Source organism: Neoarius graeffei, chromosome 3 (genome assembly GCF_027579695.1).
Source record: "Neoarius graeffei isolate fNeoGra1 chromosome 3, fNeoGra1.pri, whole genome shotgun sequence".
NCBI lineage: Eukaryota > Metazoa > Chordata > Actinopteri > Siluriformes > Ariidae > Neoarius > Neoarius graeffei.
Genome location: NC_083571.1, coordinates 9,513,298 through 9,527,497, shown reverse-complemented (window position 1 = coordinate 9,527,497; position 14,200 = coordinate 9,513,298). Strand labels below are relative to the sequence as shown.

The 14,200-nt window shown below is 43.1% G+C and overlaps 1 protein-coding gene across 3 annotated transcripts in view; it reads right to left on the bottom strand.

Annotated features, from left to right (window-relative positions):
- mideasa (mitotic deacetylase associated SANT domain protein a) overlaps positions 1–14,200 on the bottom strand; it is a 58,859-nt gene that overhangs the window by 22,708 nt on the left and 21,951 nt on the right. For 2 of the 3 annotated variants that reach the window (XM_060916364.1, XM_060916365.1), the window contains exons 3-8: positions 12,360–12,575; positions 10,165–10,498; positions 6,542–6,608; positions 6,213–6,355; positions 5,978–6,081; positions 2,551–2,626 (exon numbers count right to left, since the gene is read on the bottom strand). In XM_060916364.1, the coding sequence (XP_060772347.1) occupies positions 2,551–2,626; positions 5,978–6,081; positions 6,213–6,355; positions 6,542–6,608; positions 10,165–10,498; positions 12,360–12,575 (940 nt within the window). The remainder of the gene's footprint in view (positions 1–2,550; positions 2,627–5,977; positions 6,082–6,212; positions 6,356–6,541; positions 6,609–10,164; positions 10,499–12,359; positions 12,576–14,200) is intronic. The other variant, XM_060916366.1, reaches the window with a different exon arrangement.

The window sequence follows — 14,200 nt, the reverse complement described above, 5'->3', positions numbered from 1 at the left end:
TCCACGCTAATATGCTTCGTAAATACATTCAGGGGCGGCACGGTGGTGTAGTGGTTAGCGCTGTCGCCTCACAGCAAGAAGGTCCTGGGTTTGAGCCCCGGGGCCGGCGAGGGCCTTTCTGTGTGGAGTTTGCATGTTCTCCCCGTGTCCGCGTGGGTTTCCTCCGGGTGCTCCGGTTTCCCCCACAGTCCAAAGACATGCAGGTTAGGTTAACTGGTGACTCTAAATTGAGCGTAGGTGTGAATGTGAGTGTGAATGGTTGTCTGTGTCTATGTGTCAGCCCTGTGATGACCTGGCGACTTGTCCAGGGTGTGCCCCGCCTTTTGCCCGTAGTCAGCTGGGATAGGCTCCAGCTTGCCTGCGACCCTGTAGAACAGGATAAAGCGGCTAGAGATAATGAGATGAGATGAAATACATTCAGTCGGTAAACAGGAAGTCGATGTGCGACAGACCTCAAAACGGTACACATGGTATGGACCCTTTTCACGTGACGTCACGACAAACGCGGCCGCCATTTTGGACGTGTACTACCAGTAGTTTACCACAGCCAACATTGAGGAACGGCAGCAAAGAAAGTTTTTACTTTCAGCAAGACTTCCATCATGCCACTATATTGTTGTGCACCTGGATGTAGTCACCATCAACAAACAAGGCAAGGTTTATCATTTTATCGGATCCCGACGGAGAAGATGGATAGCGGCCATTAACAGATTGGCAGCCCTCGGCATACCAACGCTTGTGTAGTGACCACTTTGTTAGAGGTAAGACGAATAAAATTAGCCAGAAAAGGCATTACATTGCTGTTAACATTCTGTGGCAGCGAGTGTGTAACCAAATAGGTTAAAATAACCCATTGTAACCTCTTTGTTCTTCTGTAGTAGCTATTGTTGACTAGCTAATGTCAACAACATAGTAGCTAGTATATTACTGTAGCAATGTTTACGTTCAGTCATTTGGATGACTGTTAAAACCTTTCAGTCTCAAGTTTTTCCTTTACTGTATTTACTAGTTTACTGTAATTATGATCCGGCAGCTATTTACACCGGATCCAGTGTAAAGCTGCCGGAGCCAACGTCCGAGGTTCCGGAGCGCGCGCCGGCTTGCTCTCCCTCAAATTAAGCAGCGCGCGCCGGCTTGCTCCCAGAGTGCTCCGGCCGAGGTTCCCCTCAAATTAAGCAGCGCGCGCCGGCTTGCTCCGGAGCAAGCCGGAGCGCGCTCCGTAACCTCGGCCGGAGCACTCCTGGAGCAAGCCGGAGCGCCCTCCGGAACCTCGGCCGGAGCACTCCGGGAGCAAGCCGGAGCGCCCTCCGGAACCTCGGCCGGAGCACTCCAGGAGCAAGCCGGAGCGCGCTCCGGAACCTCGGCCGGAGCACTCCGGGAGCAAGCCGGAGCGCGCTCCAGAACCTTGGACGTTGGCGTGTATGTGTATGGCGATGGGTTTTTAACGACATAGGTATACAGATCATGTGGGCCGAAGTCAGGTAAAGACGAGGGCTTCGTGTACTTCCGTACGTCAGTGAACAATCCTGGTGGAAGCAGGTAAACGTCGTTCTCTAAGCCTGCTAACCTCAATTTTTGCAAATACCTCTCCCTCTGCTCGCCCTGTAAATGCCCTACGTCGCTGGATAGTGAAGGTGTTTTCTGCATCTCGCTCCTTTTTCTTTTATGTTTTTCGTTTGTCGCCTTCCTCGCATTCAAACTGATTCGAGCCGAAGTCCACTACATGTCCAAAATGGCGGTCGCGTTTACGAAGGTCACGTGACTGAAAAGGGTCCATAGAACCCCAAGCTGAAGCTCAGTACCAAATATCAAGCAGTTGTGATTTGTAGTTGCTGAGAAAAAGGTTGTTTCAGAAGGATGAAAATACGGCGATACGGATGGACAGAGGTAAACCAGTATACCCTCCCCCTTCCTTCAGAGCGGGGGTATAACAACAAGCATGCTAATTAACCTTATTATATCGTGTAAACCAGTAGAAATTAAGCATGGACAAAGAAGAAGTCCTTTAATACAAAGATTTAGGTATTTGAAAATTCTCTCTCTTAAGCCACTCACTGGGCTGCGACAGCTTGCAAACGTCATTCACGAGAGTTTCAAAAGTGTCTTTAAACATTCATGGGTCTTCTCAATTTCCTCGCATGAGTCGCAAAGTGTCGCTCCTTCATCGCTGAAATTTTGAACATGTTCAAAAAATTCGTGCGACAAAATTTCTCTCAAAATAGCCGCAAACACGTCGCTGGTGTCGCAAAGCAGTCGCGAACCCTTTTCGAGTCAGTTTCCGTGAGGCTTCCTCTACTTCCCTGCCTGCCGAGAGGAAGCCGGGCTGCGACAGCCTGCGACTAGTTGGAGACACAACAATTACGGTAAAACATGGGAATATCAATTCAGCATGCTTCCAAGTGAAACTTGTCGCCAATTCGCATATTTTATCGCAATTGTTGTGTCTCCAACTAGTCGCAGCCCAGTGAGATACTACCCTTATGAAATAGTGGGTAACAGAATATATGTTTAAAAAAGAAAAACCTTGCCCCTGGTGGTGAAGAGTCTTACCTGCGTAGTGGTAGTTGGTAAGGTGGTGATCCTTTGGGAAAATAGGATTCTTCAGCAACATCACTTCCAGAGTTTTCTACAGAAATGGACAGAATACATTCCAATCTCCAGTTATGAATAAGTTCAAACAGTGCGATATGGAAAAAACAAAAACCATCATGACACAATATGCAAAATACATCACAGTATGAAGGTTTTGATAACTGTGTGCTGCATTTACGAGACAGACAAAGACAGATGGACTTTGATCTGTCTGTGTATTCATCGATTAAGCTGTCCATTCATTCATCTTTCTACCTGTCTGTTCTATGAAGAGAGACAGACAGAGCAGTATACGGATGGACGGACGGACAAACAGACATACAAACAAACAGACAAAGTTGGGTAGATGGATGGATGGGCAGATTAATCAATGAATAGATAAACATACAGACATGAAAAGATAGAGAGACTGATGGATAAATAGACAAACAGACAGCTCAATGGATGGATGGATGGACAAAGACAGACAGACAGATGAATAGATGGATAGACAGACTGATGGATAAACATACAGACAGGTAGACCAATGGATGAATGGTTAAATAGGCAGACAGACACACTGATGAGCAGATGAATGGATAAATACACAGACAGACAGACGGATGGATGGATAGACAAATAGACACATGAGCAGATGAATGGATAAATACACAGACAGATGGATAAACAGACAGATAGACCGATTGATCAATGGATGGATGGGTAAATAGGCAGACAGACACATTGATGAGCAGAGGAGTGGATAAATACACAGGATGTATGCAAGGATGCAGGGACAGATGTATAACTAGACAGACAGATTGACAGATGAAGGGACAGATGGACAGACAGTCAAAGACATGTCTACAGACAGAGGGACAAACAGACAAACAGATAGACAGACAGATTGATGGATAGACAGACAGACAAATTGAGTGGATGAATGGATAAATATACAGACAGATGTATAGATAGATAGATAGACAGGTAGACAGACAGGCAACAGATGGATAAACAGACAGACTGGTAGACACAGATTGATCAATGGATGGATGGATAAATAGACACAGGTAGACAGATAAATGGATAGGCAAACAGACAGACAGTGAGACAGGTAGGCAGACAGTTACAGTTCATGGCTGGATAGACAAACAGGTAGATAGATAGGTATATGGATGGGTACACAGACAGACAACTAGACAGACAGATAGATGGTTGGACACGTAGACAGACAGGTAAAGTAGATATCTGGATAGACAGATAGGTAGACAGACAGGTACAGTAGATAGCTGGATAGACAGACAGGTATATAGGATGGGTAGACCGACACACAGGTACAGTAGATGGCTGGATAGACAGACAGGTATATAGGATGGCCAGACAGACAGGTACAGTAGCTAGCTGGATAGACAGACAGGTATATAGGATGGGTAGACCGACAGACAGGTACAGTAGATGGTTGGATAGACAGGCAGGTATATGGGATGGGTAGACAGACAGACAGATACAGTAGATGGCTGGATAGACAGACAGGTACCGTATTTTCCGGACTATACATCGCTCCAGAGTTTAAGTCGCATCAGCCAAAAAATGCATTATGAAGACGAAAAAAACATATATACGTCGCACCGGACTATAAGTCGCACTTTTTTGAAGGGTTATTCTATCCATAGAATCTGTGATTGTATCTGATAAGCGGCGCGTGGTTACTGCGCGACTGCATTGTTTATTTAATAAACGAACAGCTGAGCAGTGATAACGCGCCCTTTGCCCTGTAAGTAGCCTAGTCTGATTATTTTAAATATCTACTACTATCTTTAATACTATCACTATCGTTATTACTAATAGCTTATATTATTATAACTAATATTAGTAGCCTATTACTGATGCATTAATCAGTTTGCTTTTAGAATATTTTTACCGGTAGGGCTTATTATCGCCCCATGGCTCTTTCATCTGTGTTATTAAAGCTGTAGTCATCATCGAGGAGAGTCATTCTTCATTTTTGTCGAATTTTATTTCATTAAATCAGCGGTCAAGTAGGCTATAGGTATATCATCTCCAAAGACAACCGTCTAGTGAAAAAAAAACAACAACCGCTTTTAAATCCCCTACTTAAATCCTTAAAACGAGTAATTTAACTCATGTCTTGTGTGATCTGATCTCCAATGGTGAAATAAACCGGTTGTGATATGAGTAGTCTGTTATTTTAGAAGATAAATTTAATATATAATTTAATATATAGCCTAATAAAAATAATATTTTATAACATATCACGACATATTACTGTCTGTAACTGTTCGTCACTAAAGCGTTTTCTAAGATCATAATGTCTGATATTATTATTATTTTTTTTTTTACACACACAATAAGCGCGTGTGCGTAAAGTTATAGTAAACCACCCCCCACCTTTTTTTTTTTTGAGTCGCCGGACCCACCCACCTCCTGCGTTCCGGGACCTCCCACTTCACAAATTAAGCACTGCCTAAAATCATTACATAACTTATTTAAATAACTATAGGCCTATCATTAATAATAAAACACAGGTCAATCAAGTTTATCAAGCTGGCGATTTCACTCCAAATCAGCAAATCCATTGAATTCCTCATCCTCGGTGTCGCTTCTGAACAACTCTGCCAACTCCAGAGGCAGACGAAGCGCCGTTTCCTCTTCTTCTGCGTGGCTGTCGTCAGACTCAGCATCAGCTCCAGTTATTCCGCGGTGAAAAAAAAAAAAACAAACATATATACGTCGCACCGGAGTATAAGTCGCATGGCTAGCCGAACCATGAAAAAAAGTGCGACTTATAGTCCGAAAAATACGGTATATAGGATGGCCAGACAGACAGGTATATGGGATGGGTAGACAGACAGGTATATGGGATGGGTAGCCAGACAGACAGATACAGTAGATGGCTGGATAGACAGAGGTATATGAGATGGGTAGACAGACAGACAGATACAGTAGATGGCTGGATAGACAGACAGGTATATAGGATGGCCAGACAGACAAGTACAGTAGATGGCTGGATAGACAGACAGGTATATGGGATGGGTAGACAGACAGATAAACAGATAGATGGTTGGACAGGGACACAGACAAGTACAGAAGATGGCTGGATAGACCGACAGGTATATGGGATGGCCAGACAGACAGACAGACAGACAAGTACAGTAGATGGCTGGATGGACAGACAGGTACATGGGATGGGTAGACAGACAGGTAGAGTAGCTGGCTGGATAGACAGACAGAAACAGATAGATGGTTGGACAGGGACACAGACAAGTACAGAAGATGGCTGGATAGACCGACATGTATATGGGATGGGTAGATAGACAGACAGCTAGATAGATGTCCACTGACAGAGGCTAACAGAGACAGATGGACAGACTGTTCTTTAGCTTACCATGACATCACCTCTGTTCTCGTGAAGGCAGTGGTGCATGAGCTCCACGTTGGTTCCTGCTCCACACAGCACACTGGAGCAGGCCAGGTTCATCAGATTATCCACTGCAGAATGAGACACGTGACAGTATGAGTATGAGAGTGACTCAGGACACATCAGGGAGGAGGAGTGAGGAAGGGATTAGACCACAGTCTATCAGAACCACTAGCGCTTCTGATTAGCCCTCATGACTCACCTGTCTCATCCTGGGAAGGTTGCGATTCAGCCTGTGGCAGCGGGAGCCACACCAGAGTAGCTTTGTGCTCATCCTGTTCGACCAGCGACCGCTCCTGGAGCTCAGGAATCTCTGCCTGGTACTGAGAGCTGATGTTTATTCGTCTGTAAGACACGGTGTGACACAATCATCTCCATGTGACACAGAACACTGACAGGAAACGTCAAGGCAGATGTTTGCCAATGTGACTTTAATCCTATGTGACTACCATTTCTGGAAATTAATTAAGAGATAATGATTCTGTGGAAGAAATAAAATGAAATTAGAATAAACATTTCTATTATACTCACGGTTCTATGCTGACAGGTGTGGCCTCTCTGATCAGAGGGAGCATCGGAGGAGTAACATCGGAACTGCCTGCAAAAATCACAACATAAAAATCTCATCATCACAGAACGACTTAAAAGAACATACCGCTGTGTGTCTGAGGCATGTGCTGATCATCTCGAATGTAACATAATACGCTATAAACATCAGCATGCTAACGATAACGGTAGGAGTTACTGTATGACAGCATGATGTTGCAGGATATAATGAACTTACAGTATATTTCACATCCAGTGTGGTACTGTTACTTTAAAATAAACAGAATATGCAATAAAGTAAAGATCTGTAAGATTTATCTCTATTTACGTGGCATCTGTAACATGCAATATTATTAATGGAAAGGCAGACAGAAATGTATGGAGACAGACAGACAGACAGACATGCAGAGAGAAATGACCAAGATAAACAAAGAGAAAAATAGAAAGACAAATAATCAGATACATGAGCAGTGACGGACTGACAGACAGACTAATGTACAGACAGATAAACAGTTAGCCATTCAGACAGAGACAGACAGACAAATAAATAAAAGACAAACATCTAGACAGACAAAGATAAATAAACAAACAAACAGACAGACAGATAGACAGGCAGACAGGTATATAAACAGATAAACAGTTAGCCAGACAGACGGGAAAACAGAGATGGATACAAATAAATAAACAGACAAACATCTTGGAAGAGACACACACACACACGGACACAGAGACAGATACACAGACAGACAAATCAGTTAGCCATGCAGACGGAGATGGATACAGATAGAGAAATAAATAAATATACAAAAACAGTTAGCCAGACAGACAGGGACACAGATAGACAAACAAACATCTAGCCAGACAGACACAGATAGACAAATATCTAGGCATGCATACATACATACAGTGGTGCTTGAAAGTTTGTGAACCCTTTAGAATTTTCTATATTTCTGCATAAATATGACCTAAAACATCATCAGATTTTCACACAAGTCCTAAAAGTAGATAAAGAGAACCCAGTTAAATAAATGAGACAAAAATATTATACTTGGTCATTTATTTATTGAGGAAAATGATCCAATATTACATATCTGTGAGTGGCAAAAGTATGTGAACCTCTAGGATCTCATCTCATCTCATTATCTCTAGCCGCTTTATCCTTCTACAGGGTCGCAGGCAAGCTGGAGCCTATCCCAGCTGACTACGGGTGAAAGGCGGGGTACACCCTGGACAAGTCACCAGGTCATCACAGGGCTGACACATAGACACAGACAACCATTCACACTCACATTCACACCTACGGTCAATTTAGAGTCACCAGTTAACCTAACCTGCATGTCTTTGGACTGTGGGGGAAACCGGAGCACCCGGAGGAAACCCACGCGGACACGGGGAGAACATGCAAACTCCACACAGAAAGGCCCTCGCCGGCCCCGGGGCTCGAACCCAGGACCTTCTTGCTGTGAGGCGACAGCGCTAACCACTACACCACCGTGCCGCCCAACCTCTAGGATTAGCAGTTAATTTGAAGGTGAAATTAGAGTAAGGTGTTTTCAATCAATGGGATGACAATCAGGTGCGAGTGGGCACCGTGTTTTATTTAAAGAACAGGGATCTATCAAAGTCTGATCTTCACAACACGTTTGTGGAAGTGTATCATGGCACGAACAAAGGAGATTTCTGAGGATCTCAGAAAAGGTGTTGTTGATGCTCTTCAGGCTGGAAAAAGTTACAAAACCATCTCTAAAGAGTTTGGACTCCACCAATCCACAGTCAGACAGATTGTGTACAAATGGAGGAAATTCAAGACCATTGTTACCCTCCCCAGGAGTGGTTGACCAACAAAGATCACTCTAAGAGCAAGGCGTGTAATAGTCGGCGAGATCACAAAGGACCCCAGGGTAACTTCTAAGCAACTGAAGGCCTCTCTCACATTGGCTAATGTTAATGTTCATGAGTCCACCATGAGGAGAACACTGAACAACAATGGTGTGTATGGCAGGGTTGCAAGGAGAAAGCCACTGCTCTCCAAAAAGAACATTGCTGCTTGTCTGCAGTTTGCTAAAGATCACATGGACAAGCCAGAAGGCTATTAGAAAAATGTTTTGTGGATGGATGAGACCAAAATAGAACTTTTTGGTTTAAATGAGAAGCGTTATGTTTGGAGAAAGACAAACACTGCATTCCAGCATAAGAACCTTATCCCATCTGTGAAACATGGTGGTGGTAGTATCATGGTTTGGGCCTGTTTTGCTGCTTCTGGGCCAGGACAGCTTGCCATCATTGATGGAACAATGAATTCTGAATTATACCAGTGAATTCTAAAGGAAAATGTCAGGACATCCGTCCATGAACTGAATCTCAAGAGAAGGTGGGTCATGCAGCAAGACAACGACCCTAAGCACACAAGTTGTTCTACCAAAGAATGGTTAAAGAAGAATAAAGTTAAATGTTTTTGAATGGCCAAGTCAAAGTCCTGACCTTAATCCAATCGAAATGTTGTGGAAGGACCTGAAGCAAGCAGTTTATGTGAGGAAACCCACCAACATCCCAGAGTTGAAGCTGTTCTGTACGGAGGAACGGGCTAAAATTCCTCCAAGCCGGTGTGCAGGACTGATCAACAGTTACCGCAAACGTTTGGTTGCAGTTATTGCTGCACAAGGGGGTCACACCAGATACTGAAAGCAAAGGTTCACATACTTTTGCCACTCACAGATATGTAATATTGGATAATTTTCCTCAATAAATAAATGACCAAGTACAATATTTTTGTCTCATTTGTTTAACTGGGTTCTCTTTATCTACTTTTAGGACTTGTGTGAAAATCTGATGATGTTTTAGGTCATATTTATGCAGAAATATAGAAAATTCTAAAGGGTTCACAAACTTTCAAGCACCACTGTACATACATACATACCAGACACAGACAAATCAGTTAGGCATGCAGATGGATACAGATAGACAAATAAATAGACAAACATCTAGGTGGGTGGTCAGACACTTAGCTAGACAGACAGACAAATAAACAAACAAACAAACAAACAAACATACGAACCGGCAGACAGGTATATACACAGATAAACAGTTAGCCAGACAGACAGACGGATAGGGACACAGAGACAGACAGACAAATCAGTTAGCCATGCAGATGAAGACTGATACAGATGGACAAATAAATAGACAAACATCTAAGCAGACAGGCAGACCAGGGACACAGAGACAGATACACAGACAGACAAGTCAGTTCGCCATGCAGACGGAAATGGATACAGACAGACAAATAAATAAAGAGACAAACATCTAGGCAGACAGACAGGTGTATAAACAGTTAGCCAGACAGACTGGGACACAGACAGACAACTCAGTCGATCGATCGATCAATCAATCAATCAATCAATCAATCAATCAATCAATCAATTCATTAACAGACACATCAACACAGAAATTTTAACTGTAGAATATGGATTGTGATATTTAGTTCTTGCTGAGTTCACATTTGAAACATACCATGTGCTTTTATTAAAAACGCATTTTATGACACAGTTCATCATATATGATCAAACTCACTCAACCCTGTGTGACACATGAATTATAAACTCATTGCTCACTTGAGCGCAGGAGGCTCCTGGAGGCCGTTTTGGGGGTTGGTGGTGGAGGCAAACCCTGATTTCCTGCCGCTATTGAAGACAGAAAGGTGGAGAAGTACAGTCCTGATCCCTCGCGCACCGGTGACAGGATGGGTGGAGGAGTGTACGGGGGCAGAGTCAGAGGGTTGTCCAGCAGGCGTATAGGGGAGCGCAGGTGGCTCTGGAAGGGAGAGATGGTGGAGTAAACGGACGGGGCGATGAACGTGGATGGTCTGGGCGGAGGGATGACCAGGGGCTCGGGTCGCGGGCGACGCTTTAATTTGTCCGGGGACCTTCCGCCCTCCATCGCATCCTCCTTGAACATAAAAATAAAATTACAATAAATTGTGTGACAAAAGGGCAAAAAATTTGGTAAATAGCTGCAGCAAAACACTTTAGGATGTGCAGTTATGAGGGGGAAAAAAAATCAAATCACCTCTGGACCGGGTAACGTTCAGCAGCGGAAATGATTTCTGAATTTAAATTATGCATTTGAACAAAATGTATCACAAGATTTGGAGCCAATGCTTGGACCGTAGGAGGAGACTAACTTGCACGAGGGTGTAGGGTAATAAGTAAGGAATAAAACACTTGTTGTTATAAGTAAATCAACCACAGAGTGATCTGCTAAAGTGGAGTTAGTGTTACCAGCCTTAAAAAAAAAAAAAGTTGATTGCTTTCCTAGAACAGCATGTCCTCGAGCATTTTATTGCATCATACAAGTCCCTGTGAAATAGCTGCCGATACAGAAAAAGGTCAGGTTTCTAGATCCAGAGTGCATTTGCAGATGCACTACTGTCAGAAATCTGTTCCAGAAAACTAAATCAACAATTAAACAACACCATGATGTAATGCCATTTAATACATTAATTTCTCCGATTTCAAGTCTTCGAAATTTTATTTTATCCAATTATTTGAGATGAATTATTTGAAAAGGAGAGCAGGTGTTCTGCTCAGCAAGAAATTTATACACATTCCTTTTAAAGCTTGAGAAGTTTCAGCAACCTAAAACACACTATTCAGTAAAATCGCTCATGAGAAATAAAATTATAAACAGATTTTTTTTTTTATTGAGCAAATCCAATGGGAAAAAGGATTTCATTGGCAGTGTTTAATGAAAGCCTTTAGCAGCTAAATCATATAGGGGATGAGAAGCTGCGAGAGCTCATACTCCTAGAAATAATCAAAATACACACACACACCTGCTGTTTGATGCAGTTCTCTAATCAGCCGATTATGCACTTGGTGCATAAAATCACACAGATACAAATCAAGAGCTTCAGCTAATTAACGTTTACAATGTTCAAACATCAGAACGAGAAAAATTGTGATCTCAGTGAAGTGTGACTTTCTTTCACTGTAGCATGGGTGTTGGTTTGAGCCGGATGAGTATAAGATGGGGCGGCACGGTGGTGTAGTGGTTAGCGCTGTCGCCTCACAGCAAGAAGGTCCGTGTTCGAGCCCCGTGGCCGGCGAGGGCCTTTCTGTGCGGAGTTTGCATGTTCTCCCCGTGTCCGCGTGGGTTTCCTCCGGGTGCTCCGGTTTCCCCCACAGTCCAAAGACATGCAGGTTAGGTTAACTGGTGACTCTAAATTGACCGTAGGTGTGAATGTGAATGGTTGTCTGTGTCTATGTGTCAGCCCTGTGATGACCTGGCGACTTGTCCAGGGTGTACCCCGCCTTTCGCCCGTAGTCAGCTGGGATAGGCTCCAGCTTGCCTGCGACCCTGTAGAAGGATAAAGCGGCTAGAGATAATGAGATGAGATGAGTATAAGATGTTTTGAGTATTTCAGAAACTGCTGATCTCCTGGGGTTCTCTCTCACACACACACACACACACACACACACACACCTCTACAGACAGAATGGTGTGAAAAACAAAAAACATCGAGTTGAGTTAGCGAAAAGTTCTGTGGGTGGAAACAAACGCCTTGTTGATGATAGAGGTCAGAGGAAAATGAACAGATTGGTTCGAGCTTTTATGCCAGGAAGGATATAGTAACTCCTCAGAAATCACTCTTTACAACCGTGGTGGGCAGAAAAGCATCTCAGCAGAAAAGCAACAGCAGAACACCACATTGGGTTTCACTCCTGCAGCCAAGAACAGGGATCTTAGAATCAAGAACACATTCCTATTAAAGTGGCCGGTGAGCAGCTTTACATGATGTACATCGTACCTGGTTGAAATTGTCCGAGGCCCTTAATGAGCGGCGGCGTGTCACGATAACAGAGGGCTTGTGCTTGGACTGCTGCGTACTCTCTGGAGGAAGCCTCTGCTCACGCGTCCAGCCACCTGTCTGCTCTATCGGGACCTGATTCCTCCGAACAGGTACAGACACAGGGATCACTAGCGGAGGCATCCCGGTCTGTCTGCTAGACGTGCTCTCATCACGCTGCCAAGACATGATGTAATAAAGACAGAAACAGAAAAGGAGTTAAAGAAAAAAATATTTTTAAAAAATATTCACGTGGATATAGAATTTGATATTTGTTTTATTATGTAATGTTCTGAATAAAATCCTGAAACAAGGAATGAAATCACTCGAGTATAAACCTGATAAGCTGTTAAAAAAAAATTAACACAAGTAATCGTCACCTTTTAAAGTGAAAACAGGCAGTAAAAATAAATAATGTCCAAAAAAAAAAAAAAAGTGGTCCAACTCGTGCACTAATTTTAACGACTTGTGACTTGACTTGGACTTGAGCACTGATGACTCGGACTCGTGCATTAACTGCATTCGGACTCAAATTGGAGACGAGGACTTAGAATTTTTCTTTATTTTTTGTAAAATGCCATAATTTGGCAGAAGATATTTATATCTACATTAAATTTTTGTACTAATTTCATGCAAGAGTGTCACACCTGTGCATCAAATAGACTCAGGTGTGCTCCGGACAGCGCGTGCGCCGTAAACTGACTCACACCTGCACAGAATTAAGGCGTGATCAGCACACCGATATAAAGATTGTGAAAACACACTTACTTTGCGAAGTATTGAGTTGCATTGCTGACACATTACCAAGCCTGATTTCCTTGTTTGGTTTCCTGATCCCTGATTTCCTGTTTCTCGTCTTTGATTCTGCCGAGTCTACGATAGCCTGTTTGGGCCTTGCTCGACCTATTGCCTGTTACACCGTTTTATGATTTTGCCTGCCGTTCTGGATAGTTTACCGTCTTCACTTGTATTAATAAACACACCTTCTGCACTTACATCCGTCTCCCAACCATCTCTGACAGAATACTTCACACTCCCTGATAAAGAGAAGCACATTCACCTGTTCATACGCCATGTTCAGGAACAAACTGATGTTAATGGTGCTAAAACAGCCACCGTCAAATGGTGCGATTGGAGTCTTGAACTTGCCTCGGACTCGACTTGGATCAATAGTGGACTCAACTCGAAATTTTTTTAATGACTTGGACTTGACTCAGACTTGAACACTGGGGACTCAAGGTTTAGTGACTCGACTAGAACACGGATTAAAAACTCTAGTCAAAACACACTAACTAGAACACCTTATAGTAAAATGTAAAAGAACAGACCCTGAGGTCGTCTTTTGGCTGTAGGGGCCACACAATGTGTGCGTGACCTGTTCAACAAGCATAATGGAGCTCTGGGACACACCGAGTGACAAGCAAGATCACCAATTCTCTAACTCGGAAGTCATGAACTACCTGATCGTGATCTGGATGCAGCGCCATCAAATTATTTCAAAGAACCGAACCTTGTATTTGAAAATACACATGTAGCAGAGCCCATAAACCTCTGAAAAATAATTAGTTCGGTTTAACTTTCTGTAATGTGACGTCTGGAACAGATTCTCTGCTTTATCAGTTTATCAAAATCACATTGCATTTAAATAAAAAAGTGTAAAATTATTTACAACCCCTAAATTCAGTAAAAGTTGGGACGGTCTGGAAGATGCAAATTTATTAAAACAAAACAAAAAAAAACCAGACAGTGTTTTCTAAATTTACTTTGACTTGTATTTCATTGCAGACAGACAGTATGACCCA